The following is a 23,053-nucleotide window of genomic DNA, read 5'->3' as shown; positions in this document are numbered from 1 at the left end:
ATCTATACATTGTATTTTACATACTTCTGCTCCTATATAAACATTCACACACATACACATGTATCATATACACATCTAGACTAACTGGCAAACATACACTTCATATCTGTACATTTAGAGCTTTGGACCCTTAATTTACTGATGTGAAAGCAGCCCTGAAGTATAGGACACTTTTTAATCTTATACAGCCTACTATTCTCTCCTACCACAACCAAGTGGCATTTTAAAAGTGCACTACGCTAATAATTTTTTCATCAGCTAAAGATGAGTCAACTATTCTGAGTTAGCTCTTCTTGCAAATACCATGACGTGAATCTCATACATCACTCAAGATACTGTTGTAATATTTTCATTATCTCTTCTTTGCAAACATAAAAATAGGGCCAAAGAAATCCACGAGTTTTCTGAATTTTTGGGCTGGGGAAATAGACGAGAGAAAGCAGATCAGTTAGAACAACATGTTTGCGGTGGTTTGTCAGAGATCCAGCAGGGTCCAGAGCAGCTGGCATCACAGAAGTGGAGGGAATAAGGAGGAGGAGGTGGTGTTAGCATGGGTGAATGCATTTTTCCTTACAGCTGTTAGGATTGAATAAACCAAGATATCAGAGCTAGAGCTCCCTTAAATTAAGGCAAATATGTGAGCATTTATATCTTTCTGTATTTGTCACTAGTGTTCTGACCATTTTCTCTTTAATAATCGATCTCATCAGGGTTTTATTTTTTGTTGTTTTGATTTCTTTAAGATGTCATCTCTGGAAATCTAGCTTTTTTGCATTTGGGCTCTGGGCTATGAACCTCTAATTGCCTCAGGCATTAAAGACCTTGCTTTCTGCCACTTGGCAAATAATCCCGCCCCAGACTGGTTCAAAACATTCAGAGCAAAATAACTATGGCCTTGTTGCTGAACCAGCCTGCAATGCTCAAGAACTGTCAATGCAGACAAAATCATCATGTCAGTCAATTACAATATATATTATTTTTTTAATATACCTCACTCACTACAAGCCTCCCCATTATGGAAGTGTGGGAAAGAGAAAGATCCAAAAGCCAAAATATTTTAACAGCTTACTTTTTCATTTTCTTTATCTCAGAAATTAGAGATGAAATAGGCCTATAAGAGTGAGCACTCTGGCATCTGTGTAGCTGCTGCATTATTTAAAGGTGTGCATATAGAGCTAGGGAAATGAAATGCTGCAGCTTTTGACATTCCCTAAAGATGTTGGGAGGTCACAAGCTAAACCCTCCATTCAAGCCTATCTGTCCTTCACCATACAGAAAAAAAAAACTAGTCTTGGAATTACCACCAAGCTGGCCATCACTACTGCCAATATGAGCCAACAAGTTGTGGGATGTAGGGATTCAATCCTCCTGGATCACTCTTGTACAGAATGAAGGTCAAACATCTCCTCCCTGTCCCACATCCTGCCAAAACACCAAGCAACATGGGGGGGGGGGAGCCTCACCGTTTTTTGGGGGTTTTTTTGGGCGGGGGGAGCAATTTCTATTAAATACTACAGCAACCAGGGTAATGTGGTTAATTAGGCTGTAGGGACACCACCATGGTACCACCATTTCCTATATGTGTTTACTACAGATAAAAACAAGATAATGGAAGTGCTAGAGTTCACCTGTCAAAGTGACTCAGACTCAGCACAAACTGGAAATGAACTACAGGGTCTGTTCTCCCTGAGGAATACATCATCGTTCAGACCGGAAAGCTCCAGTGCTCTTTCAATTCTGTCAATTTATCTAGTTATCTGCAAGAATTTCTTCCAGTCACTAGTAGCATGATGGAGACAGCTTCAGAAACTATACTGGACATCTTCCCTTTCTTTTTTGGGTGATAGTGTGCATGCTGGTGACAGATATGGCACACTGGAGAGAGGAGAACACTAAACATAGCCATTTGTAATTCCCCTTTCCAGACAATTCATGAAGTGAACATACCTTCTACCAGGTCATCAGCTGGGGGAGGAGGACACCTTAAAACAACAGTTAAGAAAATGAAAGGCTAATGACACCAACTCTAGCAGTAGATGTAAAACCAAGAAGATAATTTGTTTTTCCTACTGAAGTTATTACCAGTGTTTGTAAAGTACAAAGCACTTTGGAACAAGGAAGTTTGGCCGTGCAGAAAAATGGAGCCACTAGGGTATTCAAGTGGTACATTTTCTGTACTGTATTAAAGATATGTGATTTTTTTTCAAAGGTGTATTATATACACTAACACATTATTGATAGAGGTGAGTTGGAACACTATAGTATAGGTCAGGCTCTGTTCAGAAATTCCCAAAGGATGTTTAACTTAATCTGAGCAGCCAGACACAGGCGGGGACACGGTTTAACATTTCAGCTGGATTAGGCTTTCCTTAAGAGTGCATCACCTCCCTGTAGCAACACAGTATTAGAAAAAAGTCCCAGTTATCCTAGTGTGACATTTGAACTCCAGGAAATTCAAACCCAACAATAAAAGTTTCAGAGTGGTAGCTGTGTTTTTGTTGCGTGGTGTGTGGTTGCTGGTGAGTATTTGCTTTAGGTTGGGGGGCTGTCTGTAAGCGAGGACTGGTCTGTCTCCCAAGGTCTGTGAGAGTGAAGGATCATCCTTCAGGATAGGTTGTAGATCCTCTAGGTTGTAGAACCTATCCTGAAGGACGATCCCTCACTCTCACAGATCTTGGGAGACAGGCCAGTCCTCGCTTACAGACAGCCCCCTCCTCCCCAACCTGAAACAAATACTCACCAGCAACCACACACCATGCAATAAAAACGCTAACCCAGGAACCTATCCTTGCAACAAAGCCCATTGCCAACTCTGTCCACATATCTATTCAAGGGACACCATCGTAGGACCTAACCACATCAGCCACACCATCAGGGGCTCGTTCACCTCCACATCTACCAATGTGATATATGTCATCATGTGCCAGCAATGCCCCTCTGCCATGTACATTGACCAAACCAGCCAGTCTCTGCGCAAAAGAATAAATGGACACAAATCAGACGTCAAGAATTATAACATTCAAAAACCAGTCTGAGAACACTTCAATCTCTCTGGACACTCAATTACAGACCTAAAAGTCGCAATTCAACAAAAAAACCCTTCAAAAACAGACTCCAATGAGAAACTGCAGAACTGGAATTAATTTGCAAACTGGACACCATTAAATTCGGCTTGAATAAAGACTGGGAGTGGATGGGTCTTACACAAACTAAAAACTATTTCCCCATGCTAATTTTCCCCCTACTGTTACTCACACCTTCTTGTCAACTGTTTGAAATGGGCCATCCTGATTATCACTACAAAAGTATTTTTTCTCCTGCTGATAATAGCCCACCTTAATTGATTAGTCTCGTTAGAGTTGGTATGGCAACCCCCATTTTTTCATGTTCTCTGTATATATACAATCTGCCTACTGTATTTTCCACTGCATGCATCTGATGAAATGGGTTTTAGCCCACGAAAGCTTATGCCCAAATAAATTGGTTAGTCTCTAAGGTACAACAATAAAAAAGTATTACTAGTTGGACCAATCTGACTTTCCTAAAAACATACAGTTCAAAATCATAAGTTCATTGCCCTAGAAACAAGCAAAAAATATAACATGTCCTTTTTTCAGCTTTGTTCCACTTTTATATTTCCCACACCATGTCCTATAATGTTATAAGAAGCCCTGGCTTCCTCCATTGTACCAAGGTGAGGTATTGCCCAAGAAACATGGCCATATATACTGCTGCCAGGCATAAAAACTTTTGCATTGCTTTTAAGAAAAAGCAAAAATTTCAGAAGTGTTACTTCCCCACTCAAAGCATCTAGTAGCCATAATCTTCTAGAGGAGTTTGAGAGTTGAAAAACTGTAACTGGTTTTATCTGTATGAAGGAATGGTGACATCCAGTGGCCACATGAGCATGCTTTTACTTGCAATTCACAGCTTACAGGTATCTCGAAGCAGAGATGGAACTGAGTTCTAGAACAGTGGTTTTCAAACTTTTTTTCTGGCGACGCAGATGAAGAAAATTGTTGATGCCCATGACCCAACGGAGCTGGGGATGGGGGGTTTGGGGTTGTGTGAGGGGCACAGGGCTGGGGCAGAGGGTTGGGGCTGGGGATGAGGGGTTTGGGGTATAGGAGGGGGTCAGGGCTGGGGGTGCAAGCTCTGGGGTGGGGCCAGGGATGAGGGGTTTGGGGTACTGGAAGGGGCTCTGGGTTTGGGGGGGCTCAGGCAGGGGACTGGGGTGCAGGGTTGTGGTGCAGGCTTACCTTGGGCAGTTCCCGGTCAGCCGCGCAGAGGTGGGAATGCTAAGGCAGGCTTCCTGCCTATCCTGGCACCGTGGACCACGCTGCACCCCGGAAGCGACCAGCAGCAGGTCTGGCTCTTAGGCGGAGGTGCGCAAGTGGCTCGACATGGCTCTCGCCCACAAGCACCCCCCCCCTCCACTGGCCAATGGGAGTGCGGAGCCGGTGCTTGGGGCGGTGCCCAGAGCTCCATCCCCTCCCCCCCCCTCGCCTAGGAGCTGGACCTGCAGCTGGCTGCTTCAGGGGCGCAGCGCAATGTTAGAACAGGTAGGCCCTAGCCTGCCTTAGCTGGGCAGCACTGCCGACACGACTTTTACTGGTCTGGTCGGCGGTGCTGACCAGAGCCACCACGACCCAGTGCCGGGTCTCGACCCGCAGTTTGAAAACCACTGTTCTAGAACAAAAATATATGGTGAGTGTGTGCAAAAGCGCACACCACCCCTAGTTCTACAGTGTACTTAGTACAAATTCTCTTCCATCTCTGAAATTATTTTTGGATCAACTAGGTGACTTTTAATGCTCAGGGAAATATTCACCAATACTAGTAGCACTGCAGATACTATACAAATTCCTCCTCACCGCTCTCCTAGTGCTCACTGCTGAACTGCAGAACTCCCAGCTATCACAGTCTTCCACGGCCACCTTGCTCTGCCAATCCTCCTCAACTTGACCTGTAACCCCCTTTATTTTAGTCTTGGACAACACCTGGTGTAGAACTGCCTACTGATAAATCTGAGATGACTTTGTAACAGGCTTATGTCCAGTGGGAGCTAAGTCAAGTCCTCTAAATTGGCTTATGATCTAAGCCAAGTTTGATGAAGGACTGGTCACTGTGTCAAAAGTTTCTGTAGCTCATAACTTTGAAGGAGTCTGGATTACTGGGTGGTTTATTCAGGCAGGTATAGCAATGCTGCCTTTCTCCATTCATAGACACAGCCTAGGATTTCATATACGGTAATTTTCCTCATACAATCTGTTTTTTACAAAAATACATAGTGACGAAAAGAAGAACAAAAGACTCATTCATGAAGACTGTCCATGAATTCCTGCCTGCTCAAAGAGTTTACTTTAGACTTGTAAAATTCTTTAATCCCTCAACTATTTGGGAGTGATTAAAGAATCCTTGGGACAATAAATCTTATCTGCGAAGCTAAAAGGACTTTGATTTTCCTAACCAAAACCCTAGCAGACATGACACAAATTCATACAATTCAGAATGATGGGAAATCTAGGGTCAGGAGACACAGGACAACTAAGGTGCATTGAGCCATGTAAGGCAGCTTGCTCCACCAACTATCTAAACTGCGCCTGGCTCTAGCCAATGTTATTTGTCCTCCACTTCCACAAAAATCATTCACCCCCCGAAAAGTGGCTGAAGGAAAAAACCATAAAAAACTAGAGGATTAAAATGACCAACCTAACAGAATGGATAGCTCAGGGGACTAGCTAGAAGATAGCAAAAAGCTAGAGAGTTTTTCTTTCCTACAAGTGTCTAAGACACATTGCTTGGGAAACTCACAGCTACTGCTCAAGCTATACCTGTTCAGTGGATACAGACACCTCAAATCTCCAGGACTGACAATCTGCCACCATGCACCAGTGCTGCTGATTTTTAAAAAAGTTTATGAATAACTGACATGCATGTTGAGGTCCCTCTGAATAGTTCTTTTCTCCAGGACCTGCTGGAATCCAGCAAGTTCCTTCTTTTCCCCCCTCCCTCGCCCCCCCATCTTTCAAACACTGTCATGACCACTATCCTTCCAACCAAGGCTGCCTGGATAAGTCCCCACCTGGAGCCAGTTAATGTTCTTTCTTAATCAGATGTCTCAGCAGTAATTATTCCCATCACTGCCTTTCCCCATCCTTTCCCACCAGACTCAACACTTGGCCCGTGAAACATGCAAGTCTCTGCTGACCTGGAGTGTGAGCGAGATAGCAAGAGACTATACATTTAATCCAATCTGCTACTGCAGTTCACCGTACTATCCTAACATTTACTAACAAACACTTAGAGACTGAGGGTGTTGTATGGGAGTAAATTTCTATTCCTGAGCGGGATGGGCTTTTGGTTGTCTGCCCTTATAGGCAAGGCCAACAGGACTAAAATCAATTACACCTTGGAGAAAAACAGTCAGCATTTTGCCTGCTGTTCATGCACTATCCACGCTTCCATTTTGATGCTTTTTGATTACTGTAGATACCAAACACCTATTTGAAATAGATTAAATGTTACATAAACTTAAAAGCAAATATTGTTTTTGTTTGGTAATTATGCTTCTGGTTGTGCACACATCTCTCCACTGTTTTGTCTCCCTGTTTTGAACATGGAAATTAAATACATGGATTGATCAGATTATTAAATGCTCTAACACACCCTCGTAAAAACAGTTATGAAATACTACAATGAGAATGCAGATAATAAAATTTGGCATTGCGACCTCCATTATACCTGGTTTCACTCCGCTAACTGAGCCGTCCCTGATCAAGTGGATTGCCTTGCGCTGAAAAATGCTTTAAAACATGAGAACACTCTGAAAGAGACATCACCAAAAACATTCAGCTTGCCCAGCTTTATTCTCACTTGGAATACAGTTCAAAAAGCTTCTTTCAGCAAAGTCCTGTCAAAAAGATAGCCAACGTTTCAGTCAATCACAATTTTACATTTGTGAGACAGGCTAAATGCAAGACAGCAATCTTCAGCCTTGTGGAATGATAGCAAAACAGAAAAATCAGTAAATTAGAAAAGCACACCTTCCTATTATGCTTTGATCGTCCAGAACCAGGCTGACAGGCACACAGGTTTCCTGTGCAGGGCCTGCTCAACACAAGCCAAAAGAGCAATATGATCACTAAGCCCAACAGGATGGTGTATCAAGATCGCCTGGACCTGCCCACAATGCCTAGAATCCTGTCTGTCCCTCTGAAGACTGTTTAGAACCCTACAGATGACAGACAGACAAGATTGCCAAAGGTTGGTATGGAAAACACTTGCTTTCATTAAGAGAATACTGCACTTTCCAATTAATCAATCTTCCCTGTAGGGAAGCATTCCCTACTATTCAGCCTCTCTTTTTCTTTGCACTGCTGCTTGATACTGGCTTTGCACCATCCTAAAAAAATAACTCCCCCCTCCTTGGAATTTATATCTTTGAAATAAATAATGGTAGACTGTTCTGTCCCTCTTAGTAGTCACCTGGCCCACTACTGAACACACATACCAAAAAAAAGAAAAAGAAAAATCTTTCCTCATAACTCAAACTAGTAATGGTGATGAAAGTTTATATGGGATGCATCCAATAGCTCAAATTCCTAGTGACAGGAGAGAACATCTACTGATGAATCCACTGAAAGCCTTCATCTTCTTGTCGAAGCATGAGATATACCTATTGCAAAAATAAAGCACAGATCTCCTTTTTCTCGGCTTTCTCAGCCATTGAAATCAATGACTTTCTAGGACCAAAGTAATGGAATTCTATTCATGGTCCACTTGCCAAAACCCATCTTCCTCTTGGTGGCTGCTATACCCTCCTTCCCTCTCCCTTTGTACCTGATACTCCCTTCCACTGGCAACTGTTGCCCGCTTTCTCATTAGTTCACTTACTTGTAGAGACTTGTAGAATAACTAATAGAAATTAAAGAAAGGAAAATTTAGTCTAGAAAATTCAGGGAGTTGAGGCGGGGAAGGAAAGCTGGAAGTGTCCTAGTTGTGAAATTTATTAAGGGGCGCAGGGTCTCCCGTCATAGGAATATGGTCTCTCTGAGGAGATCTAGCACTCCTCTTGCATGAGGCTTTCCTTGTTTTGCTCAATCTGTCTTTCAAAGACCTAAAAGGCAATTTTGCTGTTGGAACTGATGGGGAGCTGGGATCCAGGGGAATCTTTGGGCCTGAATCTGAAGCCAGATGAAGGGAGCACTCCATCACAAGTTTTCAGTGGAGATTTGTAATGATTTGGTACCACTGAGGTGAAGAGATACACAAAGGTTGTGGCAGATGGCACAACTTCAGAGGAAAAGATTTTCAAACCAACTATAGACAGATTTTGTGAAACTGTGAAAAGACACTGACATCCCATAAAGTGAAGGGGGAGACCATGGAGTGTGTGAAACACGTGAGCAATGTGGCCACACTGAGAGAGAGAAATTTAAGCACATATTTGGGGACAGAAAAATGGACATGGATAATACACTACTCACAAACATAGCAACTTTATCCTCAATTAATTGGGGTGATGCTACACCCCTGCCTTTCCCTGGGATTCTTAGATCACTGGACCCTGCTTAGAGAATCTCTCTTTGTATCAGGTTCTAGAGAGCTCTTCCCAGACCTGAAGAAGAGCTCTATGGAGCTTGAAAGCTTGTCTCTTTCACCAATAGAATAAAAGATTACCTCACCCATCTTGTGTCTCTCATATCCTAGGACCAATATGGCTACAACACAGCAAACATGTAATTATTTTCATTCATTCTCATTACTGCCCACAGAGTTCTGAATGGAAGCAGTAAAACTGACCAAAATTGTACTCTGATTCGCTAAGTTCTGAGCAGCAGTGGTGTCCAAAGAAATGCCTGTCTGCAGACTCAGGAGAACACTATATTAGATCACATTAAGAAACTCATTTCTGTAAACATACAAGTTAGAAACTTAATTTAATTAAGTTTAAATTCTGCAGATATTGATGGGTTAGGACCTCAATTGTCAGGACAAGCTTTCTACTCACCGGTGACTCATGGTGATGGGGAGAGGGGGTTTGGCCCCGTTCTCTAAAAGCTTCCCACTGGCCCATCTTAGAAAATCGTCATCTGTGCAGGTTGGAGGCTCAATAAAGTCTCAGAAGCCATTACAATGAAGGTAACTGAGATGGCAAACAACCTTTTACTTTTCAGTTTGGAAGCCTCTTGCTCTAGGGGTTTGATGCTAGAACTGAACTGAACTGAACTGAACCATTATTTATAAGATTATAATAAGATTTTCAAACCTGTAGCGCTTTGGTAGGTCAATGCTGTGGTTTAATACTGGGAAGCCTTGTTTTGTTTTTTTGTTTTGTTTTATTTTTTAAAGTGAAGGAATTCTACTTAGATGTAGCATTGATGCATGTAATGATTATGGGCTAACAGCACTGAACAACTTTTTTAAATTTACAAGAATAAATTAATGAAAAACAAATTTGAATTTTGCTGTGCTAAAGAAGTTCCCACACATTTTCATAGTGGGGGCACATCTTAGAACAACTGTGCGTTGTAGATAATCTACCTACTCACTGGTGATTGCACAGACCTCCCCCACACCTTCATGATTCCTTAACATTCCTGTTGCAACTACAGCAACTGCTCGCCTGGATGAAGTAATATTAGAAAAGTACTCATGTATTTTTAGCTTCCCTGAATACAATTTAGCAGCTGGAAATTAGAAGCCAGAACCATCTGACCATCTAGTGGTCTGTGAATCACTATCAAGAAATATCAAAACAAAATTTTGTTTCAAAACAACATTTTGAAACAAAATTAGTTTTCATTTTGACAAATGCAGTATATTCAAATGAATATCCATTCAAAACCATTTTCATTTTGGTCAAAAAGTTTTGTTTTGAGATTTCTGATTCAAAACTTTTTATTTTTCATTCCTTGAGAATTTTCTGATATTTTGACTCTGTTCTGATTTGAAAGGGAAACTAGTTTAAAAGTACTGAAGTTTCCAGCAGGCCATTTTCTGCCCACCTATAATCACAAGTCAGAGATACAGGGAGTTGTGGGAGTTAAATTTTCAGGTTTCAAGGTTTAATTTGTTAAAAAAATTTAGATTCAAGTCAAAGAATTTCTAAAGGCCTAGCCACTAACATTAGGTAGATTACCGTGGACATCACATGAGAGGTGGGTTTTGTGTCATCCTACTAAATACAAACCCGAAGATTTTTAGGCCTCTGAGATTTGCTTCCTAGAGGGCAATACATCAAACTGCAAGGTAGCCAACTACTTTAATATCTTACACTGGAGGAAGATTCCTGTACAACTATCAGCACCAGTGATTAGGCACCTCAAGGCCATATTTTCAGAAGCATTCAGCACTCACATCTGGTGCTATTTTTTGTTGTTGTTTTTCTAATAACAGCTCAGCACCTAGCAGCAACCACTGACAACAATGAGGTGCCAGGAGCTGAGCACTTATGAAATGTGGCCCTTCAACTTCAAAAATTGATGTAAGTCTGAAATAAAGGTCAGTAACCCAGATATGAAAATATTTATTATCCTTTATGCCAACTTTCCAAGTGCCATTTTGCATAGCACCAGCGAAGATGGCTGCAACCGGCCCTATACCAAACAGGAAAAACTACGTTATTTAAGCTGTCCTGTGCAACCCTTCACCCTCCCACATTGACGGGCTGGAATTTGTCCCATTTCTCAACAGGACAGCTAATGTCTCAAGCAAAGACAAAGAACAATGAAATTAGCTATTCTTAGCTGCATATACAAATATATAAAATAGTATTCTTAATGTACCACCAACATGATTTTCACTGTCCATCAACTTCAGGAAAAGTGCTGTGTGCAACATTGACCTCCATACCTGGCCTTCAATGACCTCACAAAAGCATTTCACTCCACCAATCATGAGGCTCTGAAGAATTCTCCTTAAATTTGGATGCCTGCCAAAAAATTCTGCCATTCTTTCTGACTCCATGACAACATGTTTGTGACTGTTGTCGGCAATGGATCTGAAATAGACCCCTTCCAAGTCAAGACAGGAGGTAAGCAAGGTTGTGTCAGCGCCAACCCTTTTCTCCATCCTCCTTGCCATCATCCTTCTTCTCATCAGTGACAAGCTCCTCTCCGGACCTGACCCCCAATACAGAATGGACAGCAAGCTCTTCAACCTCAATCGCCTCTGATCCAAGACCAAAACTATCATTAAGGCTGTGAGTTTGTCACAGAGGTCACGGCCAATGGGAGCTGTGGAGCCAGCGCTCAGGGCGGAGGCAGTGTGCAGAGCTGCCCGACCACGCCTCCGCCTAGGAGCAGAGGAAAGGGGATGTTGCTACTTCCAGGGAGGCATAAAGCCAGGCAGGAGATTGCCAGCCCTGCCCTCCCAGCACCCGCTGCACCCCCAGGCTGACCCCCTCCTCCCCTGCAAGATTTAGTCAAGGGTATATAGGACTAGTTATGGACAGGTCACGGGCCATGAATTTTTGTTTACTGCCCAGGACCTGTCCATGATTTTTACTAAAAATAGCCATGACTAAAACATAGCCTTAACTATCACTAAATCAGTCATTGAACTCCAATATGCAGATGGCTGCGCCCTGTGCGCTCACTCGAAAGAAGATCTTCAAAAATAGCCAGCACGTTCTCCGAGGCCTAGAACCAATTTGGTCTCACACTTAACACCAAGAAAACTAAGATATTCCACCAACAAGCTCCGAATCACCAGGATCCTGCTCCCGTAATTCAGATCAATCAAGAAACCCTGGAGAACATCAAGCACTTTTTTTACTTCGGCAGCTACCTGTCACACAAAGCTGACATTAATGAGGAAATTCAACAGTGCCTTCAAATGCACCAATGCAGCTTCAAAAATCGTGACATCAAGAATCAAACCAAGCTTCTCATGTACCAGGCCGTTGTTGTCCCTGCTCTCTTAGATGGGGCTGAAACCTGGGTCAGGTACAGTAGACAACTTAAGGTTCTTGAATGATACCATCCATGGTGCCTCTGCAAGATCTTCCGAACCAAGCGGGAAGACTGAGGCACCAACATCAGTGTTCTGTCCCAAGCCAAACCTCCAGCATTGAAGCTGTGATCATCCACCACCAACTCCATAGGGCTGGTCACGTTGTTCGAATGCCAGAAAATCGAATCCTGAAGCAGGTCATGTTCTCACAATTGTGCCATGGCCAAGGGGGTGGGGGGCAAAAAGTGCTTCAAAGACACCCTCAAAGCCAACAAAGAAGTGCAATATTGACAGACTCATGGGAAACCCAGGTCCTCAATGACCAAAATGGAAAAGGACTTTGTGGCATGGATCCCAGTATTTCAAGATCCAACAGAAACACAAAATGGAGAAATGGGATAGAAGGAAAGAACACACCGCAGTCCCACTCAACAATCTTGATCCACCCCTTCCATTGGGAAACGTGATCGTGACAAGATCTGTGGATCCTGGATTGGTCTCATTAGCCACCTGCAGAGCTACCAGCAATAACTGACTATCGTTATATGGAAGAGAACCATCCTTGAACTCTGAGGGATCATGGACTACTATACTATTTTATGTTTCTTTTTCTTGAAAATTACAGAGGAAGTATCACATTTTAAAAGAACGCTTCTCATCTCAGCATTTTGAGTCACTTGCCATATACAAACATTATAGTCAAGTGAAAAACACTTTCCACTAAAACTAACATTGCCAGTGATCTAGTTGTTTGTACACTGCACTGCTATGTGGTAAAATCTGGTAGAACCCCTGTATTTATGCTGCCTCATGGTTCCTGCTAGAAAAGTCCCTGGATTTTTTTCTGAGACATTTTAACCCCAACATTGTTTCCAGCAGGCCTTTGAAATTTTGCAGGGAGGAAGCCCTCAGACTAGACATGTGCCTTTGGCTTATGCCATGAAATTCTATTCAACGTGGCTAAGATATAAACTGTTAAACCACCCCTTCTCTTACTTGCATTACTAAGGAAAATTCTGACAACATGCCAAAATTGTAACTGAACACGGTAACAAACAGAGCCTAAACTGCCATTCAAACAGCAGTGGCACAAATTTGTACTCAAAATGCCAGGGAACTACCAGAGCAGCCTGGGATGATTGGAGGAAGAAGAGAGCCAGATCAAACTTCCCCCTGACCACAACCTCTATCACCTGGCTTGATGGGTCCATTTTGCCCTTTGGGGGTCATCACATGGGGGAAGTGCTTCTCCAAACCATGGAAGAGGTGGAAAGACCCAGACTAGACTCCCCTCAAGTCCCTGCCCCTACCATCTTGGAAGAGTAGAGAGACCCAAAAAAAAATAAAAGGGGAGGGGGGAAATCCCAAGGCCTGCTTCTTGCAAACTCTTCCAGTGTCACTTTCTGACATCAATACTGAATAGAAAGTTCTTGGTTTGTTTATTTTTAAGTTCTTTTTCTACATTTTCCATTTATTACATCATTAACTACAGCTTTTGGTATATGAGGGACAGTTTTGAGATACTGATGGATTTCAGAACTGAAGATATTTCAGTAGTCTTGCTTGACCCCTGTACAACACAGGAGGTGACCGAATGCAACACATGAAGTTCTAAAAAGTGGCTGTTCACATGTTTAATAAAGAAGTGACACCTATAGAAACCGCAGCTCCCAGCTATGCAATTCTTCATCTTGACCCAAACAGAAGGCTGCTGGAATCAAGACTGATCACTGCATACTAGGAGCCACAGTACCCATGGCCTACACCTCGATAGTCAGAAGTTAAGATCAGCTCTAACATGCTCTGCCTTACAAATTTGATGCCCCTCAACTCAGGAACATCTGAGCTCCTGGTATGCACATTTACCATTGTTTTCTTATTCTGGACTCCACTATTTTCACACAGTTTTTAATACCCCTAAAAATTCAAAGCGTATAGTGTTATTATAATACCACTAAGTAGCCTTAATGAAGCTTATTGTCTGTGAGCCTCTCAATGCTAACTTACCTTCTCTCCGCTAGAGTAGAAGAAGTATCGCAATCGGACAATGTTACAGTGATCCAACTTTCTCATGATCTGGAGCTCTCGGTTCTGAAAGAGTAAAAGCACCATAAGGTTAGGATTTTTTTTTTTTTTTTTTTTTAAACAGTGGTGTACTGTGCACCTTAAGTGTATTGGCCAAGAGCACATGAAAGCCACTGAATCAGGGATGCATTAGGAATGAGGTGTTGAAAAGAAAAAGTCTGTAAGTTTAAATAGGAATGTAAGTAGCTCCTTTGCCATAAGTACAAAATGTGGTTTAGTCTGTCTCATGTTGCTCCTTATTCCTCTTCCTCCAATTGTTTTAACTATAGTATTCAAGGGTGCAGATTTTCTTAAACTAAAGAGCACTGTAATTAAACAACCAACCCAAGGTGCTGAGCACCAGGGCTTATTGCTGACAAGCAGATGCAATAAATGTTGTACTCAAACTCAGAGTTAGTTTTCAGTTTGTATTTTCTAAGCTTTGAAAGCTACATATTCTAGTCTGAATAGTCAGCAGGCTTGAATTGTTCACAGAGTGGAATGGTAGTGATTTCGCAGTTAAGGCTGCAGCAGGGTTTTAAATCTATTTTGAAGATGCTGTAAAAGTGGTAAAAACAGAACAGACGTTAACTGACATTTTATTTTTTCATGTTGGTTTGGTGCAGGTTGGGTAGACACAACTAAGTAATCAAAAATAACAATTCAAACATTTTAAAAGGTGATTCCACCTTTTCTTGGAACCCTTTTGTCAGAAATGTCTAGAGCTCATGGATCTGATTTTTGTTTGGACAATATTATAGAAAAGCAGGTACACTCCCTTTTTCTTCACAATGTTTCTAAGCCGCTATTGCACAGCGCACAGAGAGACAGGTGAACACATTTCCACACTAAATACTCCTGTTGCCTAAGGCAGTTCCCTGAGCTGGGAAACAGACAACCATGCATTCCAATCTCACTTCTACTGACTGAAGTCTAACAAGATTTATACAGAACTATCAGAAGGACACACTGTTTTGCTTGGCAGAATAAAGACAATTACTGTTAGTGACTAAACATCTCCACTTTGTAGCAATCCAAAAAAGCCATTAATTTAAAATACATTTATACAGCATGATAAATGTGCATTAGCTCATGACAGATGACAATGGTCCTTGCCTCAAAAAGCTTAAGACATAAAGTGAGATGGTGACAAACATAGGTGTGTAGGGAAATAGACTGGGGCCCCACAGTGATGAGCCTACAGTACAAACAAAGCAACAATCCATTTTCCAGAGAGCTTACACTCTAACAAAAATAAATGAAGAACTGAAGTATGGATGGGGATAGAACACAAAAGGAGATGTAACTAACAAAGCCATGCCAATTCATGTATTGTTATTGGTACAGTGCCCCCCACCCCCGCCCAACACCATCCCCTAATCACTTCTTTCATGTTCTCTTTTCCACATCTCTCTTTTACCTCTACCTAAACTGTAGGAGACAGTGCAGTGTATCAGTAGCAAAAGATGTTCAAGCTTATAGAGACTAGTCTCTATAAAATCAGATCTGAAGCTAGCTTTTTAAACACATCCAATTTTGAATGTATCCCTACACTTTAACTTTACCAGATTTCAACTGATATCTGAAATTTGGCATGCAGCATCTTAGACAGAGGAAAAATCTTTTTGCAAGACTTGGGGCAAATGGGAAAAGAGATTTGAGAGCTAGAGGGTGGGGAGGGTTAAAAAATTCAGGCTAGTTACATTTCTGGGTCATTTTCTTAACTTTTTTTTTTTTTTCTTTGTCACGTGTCCGGCCAAAACAGCTTAATTTAGAAATATTAAATTTGTCTTGTTAGCACTGTTACCTCTGACTAAATACGGGAAGATTTGGGAGGGAGAGAATGTTTCCATATACTTAAGTGCACATAGCTAATGTTTGCTTTATAAAGCATCACTGTCATAATATGGACTTCATAAGCCATGCATCAGAGCCCCCTCCTGCCCCCCCCCCCCCCCGTCATAACTATGCAAACTTCAGAAACTCTATGGATCATATGGAGGTCTTAAAGTGTGCATGGTTCTGATCCTTAGTTCAAGACGCTTTCTGCCTTCTGCTTCAAAATCCTTTACCATCTAGCCTTAAGTAGAGATGCTAGCTAGGAGGCCTTGAATTTTAATCCTATCACTGTCCCTGACTGAATTTAAATAATGCTTTGTATTATATAGCACTTCACAATCAGTGACATTTTGCAACACCATTATGAAATTGGCAATCTTTGTTTATAGATAAGAAAACTGAGGCTCAGAGAAATGATTGATCAAAAGCCCCACTGGTTGTGGCAAATCCATGGAAACAATGCAGGTTTTGTGCACGACAGGCACATAAGCTTCCTCAAATTACCTCTCTAATGTGCTTCATTTCTAACCTGGAGAAGCCAGCTGGGGGGGGGGGGGGGGGGGGGGGGGGGAGACGGATGGACACGACAGACGGGAGTTCAAATCTTCAATCATTCTGTCCCTGATCTCTATTAAGATTGCTAAAAAGGAACAAATATTACCAGCTATGCTGGTGTTTTCTGAAAGGCACATTTATTCACTGGGAAGAAGAATGAGTTCTTCAACATTTCACACTAGCCACTGGACATTCATCATATAGTATCAGCTTTTGTCATTAGAGAAACAGGTCAAATCTGAACCACTGATCCTAAATATGAAAGGCTCCATATACCATCAATCACTCAGCTCTCTATTGTGATAGCAATCTTAATACTTTCTGGAGGTGTTCACATTTCCATTGGAGTACTGAACACAAGATTGGAAGTCTGGAAGTTCTGAGATCGAAACCCAACTCCACCAGCAATTTTTTCATTACATGACCTGGGACAAGTAATGTCTCTGCCTTTGTTTCAACAGCTTGAAGACGGGGATAGTAATAATTTCACACCTCCAACAGGTATTGGAAGATAAATCAAGGTTTGTACAGTGCTTTGAATGTGTAAAGCACTACACACGTATTAGTTCAGCAGTATCTTTATAAACTCCTGAATAAGTGTGCATACTCTAGCTCATACTGTTGCTTCATGATCTTAGGACCTGTATATCTGATAGCATATAATAATACATTCTGAAAATCAGCAGATGTTATTCTAACACTGTTACAAGTTCTATTGTGTGTCAGTATCCCATTCCAGGACAAGTGCGATCTCTGCTGCTCTGACGCCTCCCACTCCATCTCCTTAGGCACTCTCCCTGACCATCTGTCGCAGCTCCATGAACAGCTCATTATTGAGTGGTGACAGGAGAGTTAATTCAACCAAATACACAGTAAAACTAACATTTCACATACTAGAATCTAATAGGATAAAATGAAGGATTTTTATTTCTTTAAAGTAAAACCTAGCCAATCTCTGAATATCAGTTCACCTGAACAAATTAGATCAAAAATACATAAACAGCTGTGAAATTACAACTGTTATTGTAACAGGGAACACATACTAAAGTTAATTATGATTAAAATAGTCTAATGCTAAAATATGAAATGCAGTAAGCTTCTAAGGACCCATTTTTCTCATATTAGTACTCCAAGCATATAAAATTTCCTCGAACACAGTCTAAATACACAATAGCCACTCACTTTACAACGCAGCATATTACCAAATAGTTCACAACTACAATGACTGTTCTTGCCTTGGAGCTCACTCAAATCATAGCTTTTGAAACAAACAGAAAAGCTCCAAATAAAGATGAGAAAGTGTGAATGGAATAGAGCATATGAAATCAACTTATATTATTAGTGAGAGCCTTATTACATAAATTAGTGATGGCTACCTTAGATACAATTAGAACAGATAAAATGTTTGTCTAAATACAGTGCAACTAAAATCATTTCAGAGACACAGTGAAGAAAGGCTGACAGAACACACCCAAAGTAGAGGGTGGATGAAAACACAAGACCTCTGCTCATACCCAATAATGCCTCTTTCTTGTGTTCCAGAAGCAACAATCCAGCCAGTGACTTGGGTGATATATCCAATGCGCAAAGACAAGCTTCTCCTAGCACAGTAGTTCTCAAACTCTGGGTCAGGACCCCAAAGTGGGTCGGGACCCCACTTTAATGAGGTCGCCAGGGCGAGCATTAGACTTGCTGGGGCCCGGGCCTGAAGCTGAAGACAGAGCCCCACTAGCCAGGGCTTCAGCCCTGGGCAGCGGGCTCAGGTTACAACCCTCCCCCCACCCCCAGATGAAGCCCTCGGGGTTCATCTTTGCCCCCCCCCCCCCCAACCCAGGATGGCAGGACTTGGACTTCAGGTTTGGCCCTCCAGCCCAGGGTGGCAGGGCTCAGCCATGCTCAGGCTTCGGTCCCGCGTAGTAATTCTTATTGTCAGAAGTGGGTCACGGTGCAATGAAGTTTGAGAACCCCTGTCCTAGAATATCTTCTATCAATAATCCCTCCAAATGTTACCATCCCAGTTTTCTTAAAAGCAAGGAAAAGGCTTGGTATAAAAAGGCTTTTAAATATTTTCTTTGGGGGTAGGGTATGGCTTTTTCCAGGTTGTACATTTCCAAATTTCTACAACCCTTTGCTTACCATAGCTACAAACCAGAGCAGTTAGTCTAAATCAGAATTATGATCTCACTAAGCATTAGTGAATGTGCAACCCTCATTCCCAACTGCCACAATGGAGAACAAAATAAAGCTTCATTTATACTGAAATAAAGAATTCCTGAAGCACACATTCCTTTGAGAAACACTGAGTATTAAGGGGCTACAAACAGATTTCTTTGCAACTTATTTGCAGTTTGTGTTATTCAGCTAAAACCAGAATGAAGGAGGGGTGTTTACATGTGAATCTAGAAAGTTAAACTACGTTTTTTTTGGTGATAAAATTATAAAATCTGATGTGCCAAAAGTGCCCCTTCAGTAATGATTATTCTATCCCTTCTAAAACACTCTTCCTAGCCCTGAATGCCAAAGAGACTACCTATATAGCTTCTTACTTTAAATTAACCTGATTGCTCATCCCACATTTGAGTTACAAAGGTTGACAGGACATGCTCAGATTATAATAATCCTGTAATATACCAAATAAAGGTTGCTTCATGTCTTCTTTCTAGCCTTCCGGAAGAAGCTTTAGTCTCCCCCACAGGTCCCCACCCAGCAGTGAAAATTCATCAGAACACAAGTAAACTGCAACTGATTTAGAACTGCAGATTATAGACCAGGAAAACAGCTTTTCTTTACAACAGAAGTTCACAATGTTATTCATATTATGAACCTTTTCTTGATCAAGAAACTGATCACGAATGGGAGGCACTGGGTGCCTGGTCTCTCCACCCTCTTCCCCCCCGCACTCCTAGACATACAGCCTAGCTGCCTTTATTCTTTACTAGGTGCTACCTGGGACAAACCTTTCCTGCTGGTGGCCCAAGGTTCTAGTCTCACTGGTATCCCGACTTGCTGAAGACAGGCCTTGCATGCTTTCCTTTTATTTATAGCAGCAACACATAGGAGATGGAGTTACACCTGCTTTACCTCATTTCCACCTGATTTCTAACTTCTGTGATGGGGACATTAACCCATATTCTCAGATGGTTTAGTGCTTCTGAACTTGCATCTTCCTTGAGTTGGAGCAAGTAAAGTGAATGAAGAAGTTGCTGAAAGGTTTTGTATAGATCTCAACTGTATATCCGTATCAACATGTCATTTCGGTCCAACATGCAGGGAGTTCCTTCAGTTTTTCCCAGATAAAGGCATTTGGGTTTGGGTCCTTGTGCTTCAGAATGACTGTTATAAAACCTCAGGGGAGTTCATTGAGGCTGGTTTCCTCTGCCATGAGCATCAAGACTTGTCTATAGAAGTTTAGCTTAGTGGGTTAGACAAATGGAACACAGTACTCAATCTGGAATAAGAATGCTCCACACACAGAATTATTCAGGAATAGCTACACGTGTAGACAAGCCCTTAGAAACTCTAAATCCACTCTGCCTCATGTATCTTACCTGGGAACAGGCCTGGTTCTTCGGAACAGACAAGGCGTACTGAATCTTATCCAATTCACTCAAACTGCAATGCAGGAATGAACCACTGCCCACTATTTCAGCAACAGAATTCCTTTGTTTCAGGCCATGGCTTTAAGTAATGGTCCCTTTTGGCCTCGGAATCTATGAATTTGTATCTTGTTATATGGTCATACTGCAGACAAATGAAAGCTGACCCAAGGACAGTAAAAACTTCAATAATTTCAGCATTCTTGTCCTTCAGGAACCTTCTAAGCAAAAATTTTGTAACCATCTTACCACTGATGGCAAAGCACAAGTGGATAACAGACGCTTGCAGAGACAGGCCCAAAGATTATCATTTTTAGGAAGGCCTTGACCTTGTTCATCCTTAGAATAGCACTGTTCTTTTTGTTAGTTTGGAGATTGTCACATCTATCCTGGATTTTCCATGAACACAGCTGTCTCTTGTACAGTCAGAGACCAGAGAGTTCTAATGGTTCTGCTAGAAGCTGCAGTTCTGCAAAAGTAACAAGTGCCTCACTCCAAATAGGCGGAACCTGGGTGCCCTGTAAGATGAAGGCTTTATGGGATCTGCCCAGGCTTCAGTTCCAGAAGACTCTCTTGTTTGAGCTTCAGTGACTGATCTGGGGAGAACTGCAGTTAGGTCCAATTGTCTAAATGCACCCTGCTCCCTGTACTCTCATACAAAATGTCTGCATCTTCCTCATCATCATCTCCGTCCTCCCATAGATCATCTTCTTCAGCCAAGGTCTACTATTATGACCCTATTAGGTTCAATTTCCTCTGTAAACTCCTCAAATGGTCAGAGGAACTAATGCAGTCTTCTCACCCATGAGTTAGGAGGGCAGTGATGGAGCATCAGAGATATTCCCTTTCTGCATGGGTTTGGATGCCTGAATGGTAAAGTGTAAGAACTCCATTGAATCTAGAATTATTGGGGAGTCTTCTGTACTACAGAATTTTGTTCTTAGTGGTGAAGAGATCCATGTGATGTGATGATGAGATCTTGCAGGGTAGGGAACATTGGACTTCTGGCCTCCTTATTCCCCTCTTGCAATGGGGGCCGTGAAGAGCAGGACAATGAGGGAAAGAGGAGCAAGGTTGGCTTTGTGCCCTTATTTGAGCAATCCTGCCTTTGTTTAGCTGGGGATTTTGACCTGATCAGACAAATTGCTAAACAAATTGCATCCCTGTCCCCACCTTGGACATCATCAACAGAGGACTGGTTCATCTGATCATGGCTGAGTTGCTAATCAAGTGGTTCCTCCTGGTATTCAAGTAGTTCTTCTGCCCCTCTGCCAGATCTGTTCTTCCTCTCTCCCAGGAGGAATGCCAAGTAGAGCAGCTTCTCTGTTTCCCCACCTGGGTTGCTACCCAGGAGTTGGTGAGGGAGTGCCTACTAAAGCTGCTGCTGTTAAAGGGAGGCTATCACTCTCAGAACAGCTGTTTTGAACTTTCTACACCACCACCACATGGAGCAAAGAAGCAGATTATTTTGTGTCCCTTGAGTCCTACCAGTAGCTGAGCCCACAGGTATGCTTCTGGAAGTTTGAGGGCCTGGGCTAGAAGGCTTTGCTCTGTTATGCTAGCAGGATAGGAGATTGCGCCTGTTCTGTCTTGGTCCTGAACGATGATAAAGTAAAGTAGGGGCAAAGCTACGGTTGTATCTGCTCTCCTCCTTCTCCATCTTCCTATGCCAGATAGTGGAAATTACCTTTGCCGCAGTGGCTGAAAATAGATGAATGGAACTTCTGGACCTGTTCACTAGATGAGTCCATCTCTGGATTCTCCAAAATGTTTTCAAAAGACAGCCTTGATAAGGTAAGGAGCCCCTCTTCCCAACTAGCCTCCCTCTATATCTGAAGAAGAAAGGTGCAATGCTAAGTTGTATTGGGGCCTGGCAACGAAGACACATGCTGGCAACATCACCTTTGCAATGGTCAGCCACTTTGGATGCCAATTGCAGGAGTTTGGCGCATATAGGATGCGCTGTGACAGGGCATTTCTTAGACCTCTTTCCAACCATCTTCCTACTAGAGGGTGAGATCCCTACCCACATGCTGAAAAACAAACAAGTGGAAGTTTGAGATGGTTAAACCTTATTATATGGGGGTTTATGGCCATCAAGACCTGCTCGCAGAGAGGAATTATAACCTGAGCATCTGGATTGCTGTAAGAACTCAAAGCACACCAAAGCTGCAGGAAAGGGAAAGTGAATCTAACAGTGTTTGGATGCAGCACTGTCAGAATAGCTACTGAGCCGCAGTGCTCCATAGGCCATAACAGAGGACACCATGCTGCCAAGAAACAAGCAGAACTGATCAAGATCAGCTTGTTCTCCCTGAACCCCACTAGCAGAGCCCAACTTCTGCAATCTCTCTCACTAAACCTAACAGATTATATAGAGATAGCCAGCAACCAAACCCACCCATACTTTCAAATGTCCTCCTGAAATGTGTCCCAAACACTCCTGTTCATTAGGTCTTTGAATGCTGTCCCTACCCCCTACAACAGGGTATGTTAACTGATTCCTAGAGACAGAAATAAATAAAAGATATCAATCTAGGAATCAAGAACCTAGTTCCATTTCAAAAGGCAGGTGCCTGTCCATCATCTTGCAGAATCCTGCATTTCTTCCTGTTTGTCCAAAACTGCCATTGAAATAGAATTTGGGGGGAGGAAGGAATGTAGAACTGGATCCTAGTGTTCAACTAGCATCCCTTGAAGTCTTCTTTAGATTGGGAATTTGCCCCAAGTCCCGCACTTAATGGCTAGTCACCAATGCAAATTTCAACTGCAGACAAGAAGTTTCAGGCAGGGATAAACTCCCAGGTGAATCAAGTATCAGAGGGGTAGCCGTGTTAGTCTGAATCTGTAAAAAGCAACAGAGGGTCCTGTGGCACCTTTGAGACTAACAGAAGTATTGGGAGCATAAGCTTTCGTGGGTAAGAACCTCACTTCTTCAGATGCAAGACTTGCATCTGTAGGGGCATCTGAAGAAGTGAGCTTCTTACCCACGAAAGCTTATGCTCCCAGTACTTCTGTTAGTCTCAAAGGTGCCACAGGAC

The 23,053-nt window shown here is 42.3% G+C and overlaps 1 protein-coding gene across 4 annotated transcripts in view; it reads right to left on the bottom strand.

The window, feature by feature from the left end:
• GSK3B (glycogen synthase kinase 3 beta) overlaps positions 1-23,053 on the bottom strand; it is a 228,490-nt gene that overhangs the window by 102,848 nt on the left and 102,589 nt on the right. For all 4 annotated transcript variants that reach the window (XM_034788614.1, XM_034788631.1, XM_034788605.1 and 1 more), the window contains exon 3: positions 13,966-14,049. In XM_034788614.1, coding sequence (XP_034644505.1) covers positions 13,966-14,049 — 84 coding nt within the window. The remainder of the gene's footprint in view (positions 1-13,965; positions 14,050-23,053) is intronic.

This window comes from Trachemys scripta, chromosome 1 (assembly GCF_013100865.1).
Source record: "Trachemys scripta elegans isolate TJP31775 chromosome 1, CAS_Tse_1.0, whole genome shotgun sequence".
NCBI classification, from domain to species: Eukaryota; Metazoa; Chordata; order Testudines; family Emydidae; genus Trachemys; species Trachemys scripta.
Note: the sequence above shows the minus strand (reverse complement) of the source record. Positions and strands in the feature narration are given on the sequence as shown.